The following is a 20,944-nucleotide window of genomic DNA, read 5'->3' on the forward strand; positions in this document are numbered from 1 at the left end:
TTGCTCGCTCCCCAATGGGAGTTATTGGTGCACCTTAGTTCATTGAGTTGCCGCGTTGCGATGCTACCCAAATTGTATGACTGCTTCTGTCATGTGTGCGCCTCAGCCCGCACCGCTGCCGCTCTGGTGGCGAAGCAGCAGATGCTCCGTCCCCGCATCTGTCAGTTTTCCTCCAATTTTCTCCCCCACGACTGTAAAGCAGGCGTTAACTCCAGCAGACGGGGGAGAGTATGAAAGGACCACACGAAAGGGTGGTGAATGGTTGGATCTGCTGCATCTGGCTGGCATTGAAAAAAATAGAGCCAATAAGTTTGTTCATGGTGCACGGTGAGAGCATGCGCGTTGATTTTATCCTACAATATAGCAAGTATTTTTTTCATTCGTAATACTGTATTTACTCAAATGTAGGCCATCCCTGATTCTAAGCCAACCCCCGAATGTCTGAAGTTGGGGGGGGGGGTTTCTGAGGACACTGTTCACAAATGAAAACAGCATTTATTAAATGTGGACATGCCGAGCTCACTCTGCTTATCATCATAGCTAGCCGTGTCGCTGTCTTTCTTATCGCTGTCATCTCCTCATTGCGGCACATACAAAAAGCATCTCCTGTTGCCCCCTCCAACAACGGATGTTTTTCTCATCGATGCTGAAGTCCCGTTCGGCTTGAATGTTTGACGATGCCTCTGCGGCTAGCACAACTTTTTGTTTGAAAAAGGCGCTACAGTTGAACCCACTTATAACAATATTAAAGTGCCACGAAAATTCCATTGTTTTAACCGATAATTGTTGGAACCGGGTTGCATGAAACAATCAAAATGGGGGATGGCAGAGCTGAAATGAGAAAGCTATATAGGCAGGGAGGCCAGTGCCACTCCCCACCACCTTCCTACGCACGGCTACTGATTGTGTTCACTCATTCAACTACTTCCTGAGTGCTTCGATCGCGTGTAAAAAGCCGCGGCTGTTGGTGTTAAAGAATGGCACTGCTATAACAATTGCAAAGTGGTGTCACAAGTGGCAAGCGATATGCGAGCACCGCTGAGGCGTCGCTTTGGTGACCCCAAAAGGGGCCTTTTAAAAATGTCAAGAACACTGCCGCGACAGCCTGTCAGCTTGAGAAATCCAGAAGAAACGCTGAGGAGAGATCGCCACAAGCATCTTGCCACGTACTTTATGTCTTGCACAAGAAAAGCCTATATCCCTCAGCCATGCATGTTTTATGCGAAGCTTGCCGACATCCTTCTCCAAGGCATCCAAGCACTCCACCAAGTGCAGCGGAAGGTTCCTCGTAAAAACGAGTCCCGGGAGGGACTGAATCATCTGCAGGGCCTCCTGTAAGGACAACGTACGGACAGCCCGCCCTTCCGCGTCATCGCTGCCGTCGTTGCCATTGCTATCCAAAGCAACCACATTCGTGACGATCATCTCATTGGTTAGAAGCACTGAATTTCCAAATCTATAGCCGTGCGCTTCCTTTTCACCAGCAACGGCGTGCCTTGCCGATGATCAGCGGGCGGATCAACCATCTTCCGTTTCGATGGTGAGTCAAGCGAAGTTGTGAAACGGGGGAAAGGGGGCAAGGAACAACTTCGACACAAGCAACAAAAACGAACATAAGAGCGATTAAGCCGATTGCAGAAGTGTGCTGAATGAGAAGCCAGTGCACAACATGCGAGCAATCTGCTTGCGGTGCGGTTGATGCGGTCCACTTGTGTTTCGGAGAGTGGGGCGGCGTAGAGCTATGGGGCACAGCCCATTTGTGTTTGCAGGGGTAGTAGGGCGATGGGAGAGAGCCGTGCGGAGATGGCTGGAAAATGAGTGCACGACGGCTGTTGGAGCAGCGGCCCATCGTGCAGCAACTCGAATTTCTTGTTTTGTTTTTTCTTTTCAAGGATTTCGCATTTCACTACCTTTCAGCTCGGACACCCAGCAGCCAGACTTCATAGTTATAAATGATAATGCGGCATCAGGGCATTGTAGTAAAGGGGCTATTTCACCATGGAAAACATACAAAAGCCAACGGTGCAGCAGCTTCTCATTGTTATAAGCGATATATTGTTAAAACTGGTATCGTTATAAGTGGGTTCGACTATATAGTGGCATTGTATGTTTGGTGCCATTGCGATAATGCCACACTGCACGGCAATACGACACAAGTCAAAATGGCAACGTCACTTGTGTACTTCAGTTGGCTACTGGTATGGCTAGTAACGGCTGTGAAACTGACTTTTCTAGATGGCGCTATCTATGCACCATATTGTTACTATGGGATGCGTTTATTTAAAGATGAATTGATGAGAAGGGGCCATGCCGACACCGACCCGCTGCAAAGACAAGCGCACTTCGTTCTCCTCTTCGTGCGTTCTTCCTGTAGCTTTAGCGTAACACTCTATTCACAGATGAAGCCCGCTGGGCAAGTAACTGTTACGTCCACTCGGAGTCACGAGGATGACAGCGTCTTCCTCATGACTCCGAAGTGCAACAAGGTGTGTCTTCTTAGACCGGTAGCCATTAGAAACGAGATGAGCAATCGAATAGGTCACATCACTTAGGCAATTGGTGATGACGAAAGGGCTAGTGTAACGAGCCATAAACGTCTGGCACAGGCCGTGCTTGTGAAGTGATGTCCAAAGCCATACTGTGTCCCCTTTGTCATACAACACATTCTTATAGTGTGAATCGTAGCTGATCTTGGAGCGGTCCTGGGATGCCAACATACTGAGCTGAGCTGTGGGGTGTGCTTCCTCAGCGTGGTAGAGAGTCTGGGCAATAGAAGAGCCCGCATGAAGAGTAAAAGGTAGAATGGTGTCAAGGAAGCTGCGGGCTGTTCTGACATAAAGAAGATAGAAAGGACAGTAGCCGGTAGTTTCATGCTTTGCAGTGTTGTAGGCATATGTGATAAAAGGCAAGATATTGTTACGCGAAGGACGAGCCAGTAAGATGAGCAACTATTTACAGGTTATATTTACAACAGCTGTTCCAGCTCTGACTGGTTGGATTCTTAGCACGAGCCCACTTCATTCCTCCTCCTCTTTTCTCGAGTGATGGCGCCCACAGACCTCGTTTAAACAATCAAATACCACACGCTTTTTGCATAATCCCCCGGCGGCAGAAGTGACGTCCCGGAGCATCTCAATGTCATCACTGGGAGGGTGATACTGCTTCAGTCGTGTAATATGCATAATAGCACAGGACTGGGAAGCACATGGGGCATCGGGGCAATCTCGTAGGTGACGGGAGTCATGGCACGAAGCGCTCGGTATGGGCCTGTGTAACGAGACAGCAGTTTCTCTGACAGGTTGACCTGACGCGACGAAGATCATAGAAGCACCAAAGAACCAGGCAGGAAGCGCATGTCTCATTGTTGCCGTTTGTACAAACACCTTTGACACTCTTGGAATTTCAGAAGGCGGTCACAGGCAATTTCCCTTGCTTGGGCACAGCGGGCAATGGCGTCAAGTGCATATTCACCGGTCGGTGCTGCGTGAACAGGGAGGGTTGTGTCGAGGGGCAGACAGAAGGCCAAACAGAAGGAAAAATGGGGAATAACTGGCTGTGTTGTGGCACGAGGAATTACCGCATTTTCGCGATTCTAAGCACCCCCCTCCATTTTCGCGAAAGAGTTTGGAAAAAAGTTTGCATGTGAATCTAAGCACTCCCCTATTTGTTAGGAAGAGCACGTAGCCAAGGCCGCCAAATGCGCTTTCTCACTCTGAAATCATTGCTCGGCGGACCTGCAGGCACGCGGTCGATGCTTCTGTTGGACGTGTTTCGCAGCTACAGTGGAAGATCGTGGCCATTTGACCCCGGAGGTAAAGACAAAACTTCGAAACATCAATAGCGACTTGGTTGTGATTCCGGGTGGCATGACACCAGTGCTGCAACCCCTCGACGTTTCAGTCAACAAGCCCTTCAAAGCCAATCTCCGACAGGAGTACGAAGAGTGGGTGCGAAACCGAACATAAGAAGGCACCGACGGGAAAGCTGCAGAAAGCGTCCCCATCAACCATTTCAAAGTGGATTTTGGACGCGTGGAAGAGGGTCCAAGTGGACGTTGTGGTCAAATCATTTAAGAAGTGCTCAATCAGTAACAACTTCGATGGAACAGAAGACGACCTGCTATGGGATACCGAGAGCAGCGGTTCAAGCAGTGCGACGAACTCTAGTGGCAGTGATAGTCACTGAGCATCCTACAAAAATGGTGCGTTCACTGTTCGTACCAATTTTTCTTTTGAATGTTTGCAAAATAAAATGTTATTTCTCGCAGTGATGTCGCAGCAAAAAGAGGGCGGGGGGGTCATTCTAGATTTTTCGAATCTGAGCACCCCCCTCACTTTGGGCATCGCGATCGTGAAAAAGAAGGGGGTGCTTAGAATCGAGTAAATACGGTATAAGCAAATGTGACAAATGGTAGAGCGAGGTCCCAGTCAGTGTGGTCTGAAGAGACATATTTCGCGAGCATGTCTGTGAGAGTGCGATTGAAATGCTCCTTGAGGCCGTTTGTTTGCTGATGGTATGACGTGGATAGCTTGTGCCTCGTGGCACAGGACTGGAGGATGCCCGCAATACTTTTTGACAAGGATGTCCGGCCATGGTCTGTGAGAAGTTGTCGTGGAGCTCCATGTAATAAAACCACGTTGCGTAGAAGAAAATCGGCGACATCTGGGGCGCAGCTTGTAGGCGACATCCGGGGCCACAGCCCAAAGGTAGAAAGAGGAAAAGGGCCAAGTAAGTCCAAACCAACCCGAAAGAATGGTTCCGCGGGAATGTCGAGTGGTTGAAGGTACACAACGGGAAGCGTCGATGGTGTCTTGCATCGCTGGCATTTCTCACACGCAGCTACGTATCTTCGAACGGAGCGAGTAACCCCTGGCCAAAAGAAGCGTTGGTAGATCCGGTCATAGGTATGTGACGCACCCAGGTGGACCAGCAGTGGGGAGGTCCTGAAGTTTATGGAAAACAGCCGAGCCAAGGTGTTTAGGGATCACAAGGAGTAGTGCAGGGCCGTCGGGCTGAATGTTGTGGCTGTAGAGTACGCCATCTTGAAGACGAGGGCTATGCGGGAAAAACATATCAGGGGACGCGCGAGATTGCATTGGCAAGCATGATGGTAAGGTTCCAGTGGTGGCTTTGGCTAACGTGCTCATACGTGCTGAGCCAGTCGTCGATGTCAACGTTATTTTGGGCGGAGAAAGTCTCAGGTTCACGGAGACTAGAAACCGTAACATACATTGGGGTTGACGCTGCAGGTCAACGCAGAATACTTTGGACACATAGAAAGCAGGTGCACAATTAATTTGGGGATGTGTTAAAATTGGGCATATACTGCCAAACGAATCAGCGGTGTGTTTTGCCCTTTTTTTGCATCTTGTTTAATTCGACCTCCCCCTCCCCCACCCTGAGATAATTTAATCAATTTTGTTAGTCTTGTCTGTGTCAAATTAACGGAAGTTAACTGTATTGAAGTTCATTATATTGAGCTTTGACTGTATCCCTATTTAATTTTATCTGCCATATTCCTAGAATTTAAGTCTTCACTTCAATTGGTAAACCAACTAGTTAGTCATTTGCTATGGTCTATTAGTGACGCCCTGTGTGTGCAGGTGGCACAGGAGCTGAAGACTGGCCGCAGTGCGTTTCAATGTGCAACACACTACTCGACCCGGCTCGTCACACGCCACAACATGGGCGCATTTTCAGAGGAAGAAAACCACCGACTGCAGCAGCTCATCGCCGTGTGCACTGAGGGAGACGACATCTCCTGGTCACAGGTGTGTCTCTTTGAATGCATGAGTGTGCCTTGGCCTAAAAATGCCCTGCAGCCTCTACAGATGTAGTTTCTAGGTCATGTATGCATTGTGGCTCAAGCAGCAAATTGGCAAAAGTTTCAAACCATGCCTTTTTAAAGTACATAATTCACAAGGCACTTAGGTCTAGTGGCATAGCTGGTGGGATGTCTCAAAGTTCGAACTATCTCTCCAAATTTTGTTAAATGCAGTGAGAAGGAGAAACGTTTTTCAAGCAGGCAGTAAACTTCCCCCTAAAATGAGGTCCTTACTAAGGTGTGGGACTTGGTTATAAACTCATTTCAGGTGGACTGCTCATGGGGTTTGGCAAGAGAGCAATTGCTGCTGTCACCGGAGAGCAAGTATATGACCCTGATACCTGAGAGGCAAATTTCCTGCTTTGAGCACTCTCCTATGGTTGCACTGTGGCCTGACTTTTATGAGAGGGTGCCTTTAGTCCCTTAAGTCCCTATAGGTCCTTACTGGACCTATACAAATCAATCAATTTGATACACAGTTTTCTACTTGTTAAACATATTCGTTGGAATTTTACTGCTATAAATGCAAAGCCACATCTGAATTGACAACTGAACTTGAACTATTGGTCAGCTTTGACAATTTTTGGCAGGTTGGCGAGTCTGGAAAAGTAAAGCTGTGACTGGTGGTATCATTGAAACTAGCCTCCAGTGCTCTTAACACTTCTCAGGAAAAAAGATATGCAAAATAGAGCTTTGGTCGACTCAGCAACACAGATTTTAAGTGATGGCAGCACTGAAGACACAGAAGTTTCTTTCGGGCTAGCTGATTTTCCTATCCAACGTCTAGGCTGTTTTAACAATGTCTCAAACAATGGTAGAGGCTCATGAGTGTTTGCTATTTTGATAATCATGTTTGTCTAATGTCAAATGCAACTTTATTTTTCCCACCGTGGGTTGGTTTTATTCATCAGCATTTCAACACCGTATGTACAATTTAGTATGAACAATTGTTCCTGTTGAGTAGGATTTTCACTCGCACAAGAGCATGCATTCAATTTCAGATGCTCCTTCATTCTAATATTTTACATTTTGAACAGCGGCTCTTCAAGTACCATTATTCATTACTGTAAAATAGTGCGCAACACTCCACATTACTGTACAGCACTGTACAGGAACTGAACAAAGCATGTGTATGACTCCAGCGCCACTTGAATGCACACTAGACTAGCTTGCCTGTACAGAAAAGCTGGTTCAGTGCAATAATAAAGTACTAGGATGCATGCTCCCTGATCTGATGACTATTGCTTTCGAGCTTAAAGTGTGCTGTAAAAAGTTCACCAGCTGCATACGGCAATCATTAAAAACAAATGCTTTCTGCACAATAGGAACTTACCTGTTTTCCATATTTGCGAAGCTACTGCTTTCTTGCATAGCATGTTCATTGCTGTGGATTGCATTGATGCCAACAAATTTGCATAATTTTTTTTCGTGGTTTGACTAAAATTTGGGAAGTATGAGTCAGGCGCATATTTTGTACATTTTGAGATATTTTTTTTTGCTCCGGGTACTTATATAAAAATAGCAAATTATTACTTTTATTCATGTTTTTTGAGGTGCTTTTTGAAGGTTAACATAAGAATTAGGGGTGTGCGAATAGTCTAAGTTTTCGTATATTACTCGAATATTACATTCCTAATATTTGTATTCGCTTTGAAAACTGTGTATTCAAATATTTTGGATATTCAAAAGGTTTTGAATATTATAAGGTATTTGATTATGCGATTATGTGAAACTTACTGGATAAGCCCACAATCTAATTTTTTTTTTTCCTGGACAGCGAACGACCTCAGCGACTGCACTTGAGTGTGCACACTGTACTTGCTTTCGTTGCTGTATGTTGGCCACCATGGTGTATGTGAGGCCTGCAGGATACACCTGTGTAGGGTGCAACAGAAAAGGGAAAGACCGCAGAGGAGGAGGCCTTGGGGCGCTAGTAAAGGGACAGGGCTGGGAAAGGGTAAGGGAGAGCTGCAGTAAGCACATGTGGCTCAGGGCTCCATAGGGAATGTAGAGACAGTGCTGGGACTGGTGTATCTGAAAACGGGGAATGAGTCGAAAGAGGAGAATGGAAAACATTTCAAATGTATGAGAGATGAAATGGCAGATAATCATCCTAGGGGACATAAATGCACATTTGGAATACTTTGACGGGGCGACAGATGCAACAGGGCAGATTTTAGTAGATTTTTGTGAGGCCTATGATTTTGTAATAGTTGTTAGATACGGGACCTTTTCCTGAGCCCCCTTCGAGTTCACCAGACCACATCGAATCGCGCCACAGCTAATTAAGGAGCGCAGAAGCACATCTACCCCGTTCCTGAGGCACGGCACATGCAAATGAGTTGGCGTCGTGCGCCGCAGATGGAGCTATTCACTGCTTGACTCTTCCCGAAAGTGTAGCGGGAGCCTGGCACGGTTCCAGGTAAGGCAGGTCCCGAGCAAAGCTGCTTTGCAGCACTGAAACGTCGCCCCCTTCCGACTATTGTGACGGCACTTGCAAGCCAGCAAGGCAATACCGCAGGGAGATGTAAGCCCTCGGACAATTGGGGCCCAAGGAGCGACCCTCTCCGCCGGGTGTGACACAATCGCATGGGCGCCTACCATTGGCCGAAAATGGCGACACCTGAGCGGGCTCGCCAATTGGCCGAAAATGGCGTCACCTGAGCGGGCTCGCCGATTGGCCAATTGTGACGTGACTTCGAGACACCGAAGGGCTTAAAAGCCAGAGACCGGGAGCAGCAAGAGAGGATTCCTTCATCTTTTTCGAGCTTCTTCTTGCCACGGGCCGCAGCGTCCGAGTAGCTGCGGGTCCATAATGACTCTATGACTGTTAATTTTTTGGTCCTTTCACTGCAAATAATGTAAATAAACCTCCAGTTTTCATCGCAAAGTCCTCCTCAAACTCTAACAACTGGTGGCAGCGCTAGGGGTGAACCATCGTCCAAGGAAGATCCAGCATAGTTAATACCGAAATTAAATGCGACGGGAAGATAACATGGGAAAGAAATAACTCCCTCTCGACAATCGACCACTGCCTAATGTCCCACAAGCTGTATGAACGGTTGGGAGGTATGGAAATTGATGAGGAAGGTACAAAAAGCCTGGGGAATGATCATAAACGAATCAAAATCGGTTTTGGGAGGACAGTACCACTGATAGAAACTGCAGAATGGAAAGGTATGAGTGAACTGAATGACAGGCAGCTACAAGAAGTGGCGAAAAACATTGAAAACATGGTATCCAAGTAACCACAAAGGGCATGGACATACGACTAGTTAATAGGTATATTTAAACGAGCGCTAGAGAAGGGACAGATTAGGAAACTAGGAAGTAAGCAGGGAAAACATAAACCGAAAAACTGGTGGGACCGAGAAGTTAAGGAGGCCACAGAGCAACGCAAAGATGCGTGCAGAAAACACAGAGCAGCAAAGAAAAGGGGAGCCCCACCAGAAGAGGTGGAGACAAAATGGGAGAATTACCTTGCAATGAAAAGAGAAGCATCGGCATTAATTCAAGCCAAGACAGCAAAAGTTGGGGTACAGTGGTTGTTAGAGACAAGAAAAAAAAAAGAGAGAAATGCCTCTAAGAAGTTTTGGGAACACATAAGGCAACAGAGTAAGACAGAGGTGGTTCAGCACTCACTGACTACACCAGAAGGAACAAAGGTAGAGGGAGAGGAAGCTCAGGAATATATTAGGTTAACAATAGAGGCAGCATTTGCAGAGCCACAGGGTAGCGAAATGGAGAACAGTGACAACAGCAGGACAGAATTAGAGGAGGAGAACAGAGGGATGACAAGTAAGGAATGGGACAGAATTGAACACTAGGTCCCCATGGGAACAGCGACAGGACATGATGACATACCTATGAAATTGCAAAGTCCTCCTCAAACTCCAACAACTGGCCAGAAAAGTAAATTCAAATTATGACAACTTATCGAACAAATAGTTGTAGGGGAAGATGTTCCACAGGACTGGAAATCAAGCAGAATGATATTAGTTTACAAAGGTAAGGGAAGCAAGGACAACATTAAATCCTACAGGCCAATAACTGTCACATCAGTCATATACAGAGTAGCAATGCAGATGGTGAAAATGAGAATGGAGGAATGGGCAGAATGTGAAGAGATCTTGGGAGAGCTGCAGAATGGATTTCGAAGGAACAGAAGGCTAGATGATAATTTATTTGTTATAACACAGTGCATAGAGATAGCGGCAGCCAGGCAGAAACCACTATGGATAGCTTTTTTAGACATTAGAGGAGCATATGATAATGTAAACCGAGAAAAGTTATGGAGCCAGTTGAACGAATATGATCTAGATAGAAAGTTGGTTGGATTCCTAAAACAAGTTTATACGGATAATGAGGTAGAGATAACATGGGAGGGGGAAACTACAAAGCCAGCTAAAATAAGAAGTGGTCTCAGGCAGGGCTGTCCATTGTTGCCCCTGCTTTTTATGATATACATGAGCCAAATGGAAAAGAGGCTTGAACAGAGCACAGTAGGAACCGACATAAGCTATATGCTGGAAGGCCAGAAGGTAACTCAAGTACTAGCCAGACTGATGTATGCAGATGATATTGTGCTGCTTGCTGACACCCGAGTAGGACTGCAGGAGCTAATGAGGATATGTGGAGAGGAGGGAGAAAAATTGGGACTGCAATTCAGTAGAGAGAAGTCTGGGATAATAGTATATAATGAAGAAAGGGGGGAACCATTGGAAATACAAGGCACTAAGATTGATCATGTTGAAACATACAAGTATTTGGGCATATGGCTAAACGAGGGCAAAAAATACTTGGATGAACATGAAAAAATTATGATTGAAAAAGTGAAAAGGAACTCAGCTGTAATGAAACACAAGGCACTGTGGAACTATAGTAGGTATGAGGTGGTTAGAGGGGTATGGAAAGGGGTTATGGTACCTGGCCTCACATTCGGAAATTCAGTAGTGTGCATGAAATTGGAAGTTCAGGCATGCATGGAAACAAGACAGAGAAGTGTAGGCAGGTTAACCTTAGGAGCTCACGGGAACGCCCCTAATGAGGGAGTGCAGGGGTACATGGGATGGACGTCATTCGAAGGTAGAGAGGCAATGAGTAATCTAAAATATGAACAGAGACTCGCAGCACTGGGGGAAGAAAGGTGGGCGGGAAAAGTGTACAAATATCTATACATGAAAAGTTTGAACACAAAGTGGACACTCAGAACTACAGCCGAGGGAGGGGGTCTAACGTAGTTCTAGTGTGGGAAAGGAGGTGAAGGAGACGGAAAGAAAAAGGTGGGAAGAAAGAATGCTCAGAAAGCCAACGCTAGCTATGTATAAGACACAAAAACAGGAGATAAAGAGAGTCGTGGGGCAGCTCACTATTATTCGAAGCTAGGACGGGGGTTTTGAGAACGAAAACATACAGGGCAAAATTTGAAGACGTGGACCTTTTACGCACAGCTTGCGGAGCCGAAACTGAGACCACAGAGCATATAGTGCTGAGATGCACAGACCTTTGCCCAACTCTGGCTGAGGGAACAGGGACAGATATGGAAGGGGCATTAGGTTTTCCCGGGGAACGAGGGCAAATAGGCGAGAAAAGAGTGGCAGTGATGAAGGGGAGGCTAGAGGATTAGTGGAGGAAGTCAAGGGAGAGATAATACCATAAATCGGGGAGCTAATGTTTTCTGTATTATTTTAAATATTTATTTTGGGGGGAGGAGCGGAGTGAAAACTAGTTTAAGGAGAAGGGGATATAAAAAAAAAAATAGGAGGGGGAGCAAAAGGCTAGGTGGCGCCAGCTGCCGCCCGTTACAAAGGGTGTAGCCGTCATCCATCCATCCATCCATCCATCCATCCATAGTAAGGCTCATCGACATTCGCATAGCTGCATGGTGGCGGCATAGGCTTCTTTGTGTGTTGCGTCCATAGAGTGTGGGGGTTCCACTCTGCGTGCGGCTAGGGCTGAAGGCGAGCTCCGGATCTAGCCCCACGCAGTCGCTCCGTGGTACTCCCAACCCGTAGCGCGGGAATCGTGGCTATGCCGGGTTCGGACGAATAAGGCAACCAGCGGTGTCAACGGTAACGTTTATTGCTATTTGCAATATCAAACACTCGCAGAGGGACGTCCTCTCAGTAAAAGTAGTAAAAGGCTTGCCTCGTTGTCTGGGTGGGTCAGACAAACGAGGTCACTCACGGGATGCGGCAGGTGCACTGCAGGCGGTCCAAGGCGTCGGCGTCCCAAGAGAGCGAGTCTCTCCCGGTAGCGCGCTTTTATGCCTTTTACCTTTTTGCGAGGGGAAGTCCTCCTCGCCCGCCGGATACGTTTCCCTTTCCCGTGAGCCGCGTAGTGGATGAGGGGTACGCGCGTCATCAGAGCGACGGAGAAGGGGGAGGGCGCGTAGTGCCTCTCTCCCGTCTACGCCGGCGCGACCCGTCGGCCACTTGCGAATGGGACGACGCGGGTACGCAGGAGGAAATGGAGGCGGGTGCTCCCCACAAGAGGAAGGAAAATATTTGGAGGGAGCGTCACGTGACAATTTTGAAGCCTAGTCATAAAAATTTAAAGGAAGGGGATGATGAGAAATAGACCATCACGTGATAGGTAAGCAGGAACTTTAGTCGGTTCACTTTGGTTGCGTCTGCTGCGGGGGCTTTGGAATACATGCACATCGTCGGTGTGGCAAACGCATGCAGAGGTTGAGTGAAGGAATTCAAGTGTGTGAAGCTGTCGAATCTGTGTTAAGAATGTACTTGACAAGGTAAAGCACCAAACCACCACGCAGGTGACTGCTTAAGCAAGCAGCAGACAGGTGCCAATGCAGTAGCGAACAAAGGTGTCAGCATTATGCCCAACAACCCGCAACGACCACCTCAAGGATGGCTGGTCGCATTTTGGGGTGGTTTCAAGTAAACGAGGAAACCTTTCGCTCTGCAAACGTGTGAAGGCAACCAAGCTGCTCTTCTGACAGCGATTCGGCACATTTGGGGGCACATTCTGGGAAACAATATGATAGCTTTTGCCCATGCAAACAGATGCAGGTGCCCAAGCGAGCGTCCGTGGTCTGCAGCGACTGCTTTTTCGTGTGAAAAAAAATTCATCCCATCTTGTGCCCAACAATGGACTGGTGAGCCAGGGACACCGACCATATTTGAGGCCGTGCCAGCTCACTTTTGGGGTAGACTGTACCAGTCTATGCTGTTGTTCTGCTCAATGCCTTCTGCCTCTCAACAGACTGGTGAGAACTCAATAGGCACACCTCAGCAGCGTAAAAATGTTGCACCACAAGATATTACAAAATAGTGCACGCAAATCTCAAGGAAAGGCGACGACTTCGACGTTTAGAGTGCAGGGTAATGCTATTTATTTATTTCACAATGAAAGATGCACAGCAGGACCTTTTACTAAGCAAACACACAACAAATAACCATCCTGCAGAAGATCTTGTCTCATGCTACATATGTGCTAGACAGCAGAACAAAAATTAGCCAGAAAATACGCACTGGAGTTTCATGTACACGACGGCTGATTTCACGAAACAATAGACCATGCTCGAACATACTCTGAACGGGTTTCAAGTGAGAGCACCAACTAACTGCGGTGGTAAGCGCAAGTGATGCTTTGAAAATTATGTCGCCATAGGTTTGGCTCCCCAGTCTTTCTCCATGTTTCAAGGCAACGCATTTGAAGCGAAGAACTATGCCCATGGTAGCAGATACCCACGCGTTGTACTTTCTATGTGCCTCCGTGCCTTTGATGGCAGACGCCACTAAGCCACTAATCGTTACCTTGACCAAACAAACATGAATGGTCTGGCAACAATGTGGGCCCATTCCTACCCAGAAGGCACTATGCACAAGGCCCCGGTGTGTGGAGGAGTGGCTTCAGAGGAGGTTGGTTTGCCGAGGCTAGCAGGATCACGTGATGCTTCCTCCTCATTTTTCCTTACTTCATGGCTGTGCCAAATGGGCGTGATCATATGACACGCGATCGTTTGACTTTCTTTGTGACTAGTCTATGATACGAAGACCTTATTTTTTGCACTTTTGCCGACGCATGCCATTGCAGAAGAAGGGGATTATGGCAAGCCATCCGCAAAACGGAGGAATAATCTGGAGACTACGCTGAAACGAAGAGAAAAAAAGTGATAATTTGGAAATACTTCATGAAGACACCATCAACGGCACAGTGCAAGACATGCAGCACAAATCTTCAAACACCAACAGGCACAACAACTACGCTTGCCAACCATCTGAAGCAGCATCCTGCCACTGTTAAAGAGTACCGGAAGATTGCTGCAGGTGCGCCTGGGAAAGATCAGTCAATGATAAATGACTGTGTGCCGCCCGCATTGAGCCAGTGTCAGAAAAGAAGACTCAAGCTCTACATAATAAGGTGGCTGCCATGGTAGCGCTTGATTTACAGCCTTACAATGTTGTTGAAGACTGCAAGTTCAAAGAACTTGCGGCTGAGGTTGTTTCGAACTATTGCTTACCGTAACGCACTGCACTTTCACGCACGCTTGTTCCGTGCTTGTATGACGACATACGGAAAAAGGTGAAGGCTGAGCTCAGCAGTGCTTTTGGAGGAGGAACAACAGTTGTTGCCTTTACAAGCGACATGTGGACATCACACGCCAACAAAAGCTATGGGAGCTTCACTTACCACCTTTTGACACCAATTTTTCAAATGAAACGATACACACTCAATGCTCGTCACATGGCTGCCAGTCACAGTACTGGGAACATAGCAGAATTTCTTGATGAGATGTGCACTGAATGAGAGATAACCAATGACTGCCAAAAGTACATCATGACAGACAATGGACATAACATCCATGCCGCAGTCAGGAGGCTTTGAGCGTTTGTGCCTCGCTCACACCCTGCAGCTTGCTATCAGTGACGCAATATCCCGTATTCCGTCTATTGATTATTTGTGCAAGAAGGCTAGGCACATTGTTTGGTCATTATAAGCGGAGTTCATTGGCACAAATGCGGCTAGAGGAATACCAAAAAAGAATACAAAAGAGTCTGCTTTGTCTGGTGCAAGATGTGGAAACCAGATAGAACAGCCAATACTTGATGCTGTCCTGCCTCTTAGACTTGAAGGAAGCAGTCACTGTTGAGCTAGCCATATCGAACAACAGCATTGAGCCACATCGAACAACAGCATTAAGCCATACCAAACAACAGCATTGATGGCCTAAGCGCACTAGAATGGAAGGAGGCTTCTGAATACGTCAAAGTACTGAAGCCATTCTATCATACTACTGTGACTGCTAATGCAGATACATGTGCGTCACTTTTGGCTCAACTTCAGTGGCATAACTGAATTCCCTAGAGAACAAGCTAGTTCCATCAAAGCAAGCAGAAGACAAGGAAGCATGCTTCGCCATTTTTCGGACCCATGTTTCAAATCCACAATATTCAAAACCAACAAACAGAAGATGATGTGTGTGATGTGTTAAAAGATCTGGTGCTTCAAGATCTGGCTTTATGTCCTACTGGGGATACGACTAACCCAGAAGCTATAAAGCAAGAACCAAAACAGTCTGCACAGCCCTCCTGTGATGTTTGGAATGCTTTTGATTATCTTGCAAGTAGCCAAGCGGGAAATAGAAAACTTTCTTCATTAGAATAGGAAATGGCTGCATATTCCGAGAAGGCATTACGAAGAAAAGACAGTGGCAGACTGTGGACTTCTTCAGGTACCCCAGTCTAGCTGAGCTTTGCCTTAAATACCTGGCAATACCAGCCACTTTGGTCCCAAGTGAAAGAGCGTTTTCTGTGGCAGGGGATGTTGTGTCTGCTGAAAGGGAGCACCTGCTTCCTAACCACTTAGAACAACTCATCTTTCTACATGACAACTTTTAATGTTTGTTGCCACTTGTACTAAACTGCAAAATTTTGTGTGCAACACTTTTGTGATTTGAGAAGCTAGTCTCGGTAGTCTGTCATAACAGTAACTGTTTTGCAGATATTGATATATTTGTGCAATCACACATTTTGTTCTAATAATAAATTGTTTTCAACATAAATATATGGTGAAACAATAGTTTATTAGTGAAAAAAGCTTTTGTCTTTGATAATTCGATATTCAATTCGATATTCGAAGTTTGATATTCGTATTTGATTCGTATTTTAAAAATTTGATATTTGCACACCTCTAATAAGAATTTTCAAAAGTGTTCTGAGGAATTGTTACTACTCGACATCCATTTAAAACACCACTGATTGGGCTATAATATTATGTATCATGGTACCCGTGGCGACTATTACATTGTGAAATAGAACGTTAGAACATGAAATCACTGAAAATGGGCATTTTGCTAACAGTTAGGCAAGAGTTAACTGCCATGACAAATTTCTAAAAAAAGTTTTAAAGTGCTGAATTGTTTTTAGACCTGCAAATATTGCACCAGTCTTTTCTAAAATATATGATACCAGGAATGCCTATTGTATTTTTACTGGTTGTTACGAATGATGACAGGCCGGCACGTTCATAGCAAACATTCCCTTCATTACTGCGCTCTGCGACTTTTCTTCATGCTGTCCGTGTGTTGTTCCACCACGTACACCGCTCACAACAGACACTGTGCGCCACCTGGTTCTTCCCCTGGAAGCTACAGTCAAACGCATGCGCGGCCTCCGAGCACCGCACCTGGCCTTACCTCACCTGGAGCTCTCGATCTGCTTTCGCCACCACTCTCTGCTCACATGGTCTTGTTGAAAAAAATAGCAAAAGTCATTTTGTATTATATATTTATCAAAATTATAAGAAACTGCACATGGTCACATGTTAAAAAACTGCAGAAAGTTCACGACAAGGTAACTCGTTATTCGCACCAAAAAACGCTCATTGTGATGATGCATTGCCTTCTCATTGGCAGATAAGGGGTTAAGAAAATACACGTGGCATTTGCACACGGCCTTTTAATAACCACTGTTTATATACAAGACACAAATGGTATTTTGCATTTGCATGTAGCGCACTACTTTTCAGATATAGTGTGACCACTTACTTTATTGTCAGCAATCGTGGCAGTGCCCATCCAAGGGGTTGCTCTCACAGTGAACCACACGCAGTGAGATTCCTAAGGAACTCGTAATGCTTGTAAGTCTTGAATGTGGATTTAGGCTACTGCTTTCTGTTATCCTGCATAAAGCACTAAAACTAAATGATAAATCTTGCTTTTGAGATTGTACATCAATTCTGAAAGCTGATAAGCCTGAAATTACAGTTTGCTTTGGAGTGAATGCAATTGGCCGTTCCTGCTTTGAAAGTACAGTAGGAGAGACGTGCATTAGAACAAGAGGTAATGTTGTTGCTCTGTGTGTTTTTGTAGCTTTGGCTTTTAGTTGCAGTAGCACTATAAGCACCAGCACAACTCTCTGTTCCAAAAGTATTGCTTCCCTGTTCTGGCATGCAGAAAGGTCGCTGAGATCCCAAACTTTCTGTTGTATGCCCACAAAGCCAAGTGCATGTCAGCAAACCTGCTTTGGGTAACGCACATGAAAACTTGTGTTCTTTCCATTGTTGCAATTTTCTGTATTGCATTACTCGCCATCCGCCACGTTTGATTATGTTCAACTGCTCTTGGGCCCAGCTTTGTCAGTGGCATCTTTTCTCTGTTGGGCAAACCTTCATCATGGATATTTCCCCACACATTTTTTTTCTTTTTTTTTTGCAGGTGTCGCACTTTATGGGCAGCCGGTCCAAGAAACAGGTGATGAACCGCTACAATCGGTCCCTGCACCCTAGCATGCAACATGGGCGCTGGACAGCACAGGAAGATGTCATGCTGCTCATTGCTGTGAAACTCTATGGAGATTGCAGCTGGACAAAGGCAAGTTACACTGGAACGGTAATGCTGCATCCTTTGCTGTGTGTCACCAGGGGTTTGCTGCAGCTTGGTATGCACTGTCTCTCAGTTGCACAGCAATGCTGTGCTCTCTAACTTCTTCCAGGTGGCTCCATGTGAAATTACCATTGCTCAGTGTTTGTCCTGCCAGAGATGCTATTTTACAGGTAAAGGTACAGAAGCAGAAAACTCGTTTCCTGCAGTAGGCAACACATTTTTTGGGCTTCAATTTTTTGGATTCAGTTGTTAGGACATTCCTGCATTCACTGCAAGGCCAGTGTGTTTTGAACAAGGTCTGCATGTGTCGTTCTGCAAATGTAGCTGTTTTAATGCGATAGCGTTATGATAGTCATGATGACCAGGAAGTCGAAAGCTACTATGAAGACGTGGCATCGGTGATGGGTAAAGTCAAAACAAAATACACTATACTGATGGGCGACTTCAATGCCAGGGTAGGCAAGAAGCAGGCTGGAGACAAGTCAGTGGGGGTATATGGCATAGGCTCTAGGAATAGCAGGGGAGAGTTATTAGTAGAGTTTACAGAGCAGAATAATATGCGGATAATGAATATCTTCTTCCGTAAGCAGGAAAGCCGAAAGTGGACGAGGAGGAGCCCGAATGGTGAGACTAGAAATGAAATAGACCTTGTACGGTGCGCTTAACCCTAGCGTCATACAAGATGTGGACGTGCTCGGCAAGGTGCGCATCAGTGACCATAGGATGGTAAGAACTCGAATTAGCCTAGACTTGAGGAGAGAACGGAAGAAACTGGTACATAAGAAGCCGATCAATGAGTTAGCGGTAATAGGGAAAATAAAGGAATTCCGGATCAAGCTACAGAACAGGTATTCGGCTTTAACTCAGGAAGAGGACCTTAGTGCTGAAGCAGTGAACGACAATCTTATGGGCATCATCAAGGAGCGTGCAATAGAAGTCGGTGGTAACTCCGTTAGACAGGATACCAGTACGCTATCGCAGGAGACGAAAGATCTGATCAAGAAACGCCAATGTATGAAAGCTTCTAACCCTACAGCTACAATAGAACTGGCAGAACTTTTGAAGTTAATCAACAAGCATAAGACAGCTGACATAATGAAGTATCATATGGATAGAATCGAAGATGCTCCCAGGAACGGAAGAAGCCTAAAAGCAGTGAAAAAGAAACTAGGAATAGCCAAAAATCAGATGTAAACATTAAGAGACAAAGCCAGCAATATCATTACCAATATGGATGAGATAGTTCAAATGGCTTAGGAGTCCTATAGAGATTTATACAGCACCAGTGGCACCAACGACGGTAATGGTAGAGAGAATAGTCTAGAGGAATTTGAAATCCCGCAAGTAACACCAGAAGAAGTACAGAAAGCCTTGGGAGCTATGCAAAGGGGGAAGGCAGCTGGGGAGGACCAGGTAACAGCAGATTTGTTGAAGGATGGTGGACAGATTGTTCTAGAGAAACTGGCCACCCTGTATACGCAATGCCTCATGACCTCGAGCGTACCAGAATCTTGGAAGAACACTAACATAATCCTAATCCGTAAGAAACGAGACGCCAAAGACTTGAAAAATTATAGACCGATCAGCTTACTGTCTGTTGCCTACAAAGTATTTAATGAGGTAATCGCAAATAGAATCAGGAACACCTTAGACTTCTGTCAACCAAAGGTCCAGGCAGGATTCCGTAAAGGCTGCTCAACAATAGACTATATTCACCTTATCAATCAGGTGATATAAAAATGTGCGGAACATAAGCAACCTTTATATATAGCTTTCATTGATTACGAGAAAGCATTTGATTTTGTCGAAACCTCGGCAGTCATGGAGACATTACGGAATCAAGGTGTAGACGAGCCGTATGTAAAAATACTGAAAGATATCTACAGCGGTTTTACAGCCACCGTAGTCTTCCATAAAGAAAGCAACAAAATCCCAATAAAGAAAGGCGTCAGGCAGGGAGATACGATCTCTCCAATGCTATTCACAGCGAGTTTACAGGAGGTATTCAGAAACGTGGATTGGGAAGGATTGGGGATAAAAGTTAATGGAGAAAACCTTAGTAACTTGCGATTCGCTGATGATATTGCCTTGCTTAGTAACTCTGGGGACCAATTGCAATGCATGCTCACTGACCTGGACAGGCAAAGCAGAAGGGTGGGTCTAGAAATTAACCTGCGGGAAACTATAGTAATGTTTAAAAGTCATGAAAGAGAACAGCAGTTTACAATAGGTAGTGAGGCACTGGAAGTGGTAAGGGAATACATCTACTTGGGGCAGGTAGTGACCGCGGATCCAGATCATGACACTGAAATAATCAAAAAAATAAGAATGGGCTGGGTTGCATTTGCAGGCATTCGCAGATCATGAATAGCAGGTTGCCCTTATCCCTCAAGAGAAAATTGTATGAGGTCTGTTAGAAAAGTATTCGACCCTTTTTTCTTTTCTTTTTTTGCGAACACCTGATAGATATGAAACAAGCACGCTTGCATCAGCCACCCTTGAACCTTCATGTGCATGCGTGAATTTTTTCTCGCCAGTCAATAGCGTCAGTCGCTGGGACGCAGCGTTTGAGTGAGTTAGTGTGCAGTGGTCTCGTCGGTTTTTAATGCAAGGAAAATGGTGGAGCGACTGGAGCAGTGCTAGTGCATCAAATTTTGCCAGAAACTTGGCGACAGCCAAGTGGAAACCATTCAGAAGATTCAGACGGTTTTCGGTGACGATGCTATGAGCAGCACCCAGATTAAGGAGTGGTACAACCGGTTTAAAGACGGCCGCACATCAGTGGAGAGCGAGCCACGCTCCGGTCAGCTATCAACATGCTGAAATGACCAGGTCATTGCTAAAGTGAACGCTGTGGTGATGTGGGACCATCGTGTGACTATCTGAGAAATTGTGGAAGAGGTGGGCATCAGCAGTTTTTCTGCACATTCCATTATGACCGAAGATTTGGCTATGAAGAGAGTTGCGGCAAAATTCCTGCCAAAGCTGCTCATGGTGGAGCAAAAGCAACTGCGTGCAGAAGTCTCACAGGACATGATGGATTCCACATACACTGACCCCGACTTCATGAACACCATAATCACTGGTGACGAGTCTTCGATGTACGGGTACGACCCGGAAACCAAATCCCAGTTGTCACAGTGGAAGCATTCCATGTTACCAAAACCAAAGAAGGCCCGCCAAGTGCGCAGCAACGTCAAAGTGATGCTGACTGCTTTCGTTGACTCCCACGGTGTGGTACACCATGAGTACATACCACAAGGTCAAACAAT

At 45.9% G+C, this 20,944-nt stretch overlaps 1 protein-coding gene across 5 annotated transcripts in view; it reads left to right on the forward strand.

Moving 5' to 3' along the window:
- The window catches only part of LOC139057585 (snRNA-activating protein complex subunit 4-like), a 115,448-nt gene that overhangs the window by 47,241 nt on the left and 47,263 nt on the right, over positions 1–20,944 (forward strand). For all 5 annotated transcript variants that reach the window (XM_070536074.1, XM_070536073.1, XM_070536072.1 and 2 more), the window contains 2 exons: positions 5,604–5,771; positions 17,505–17,660. In XM_070536074.1, coding sequence (XP_070392175.1) covers positions 5,604–5,771; positions 17,505–17,660 — 324 coding nt within the window. The remainder of the gene's footprint in view (positions 1–5,603; positions 5,772–17,504; positions 17,661–20,944) is intronic.

Source organism: Dermacentor albipictus, chromosome 3 (genome assembly GCF_038994185.2).
Source record: "Dermacentor albipictus isolate Rhodes 1998 colony chromosome 3, USDA_Dalb.pri_finalv2, whole genome shotgun sequence".
In the NCBI taxonomy this organism is placed as follows: Eukaryota; Metazoa; Arthropoda; class Arachnida; order Ixodida; family Ixodidae; genus Dermacentor; species Dermacentor albipictus.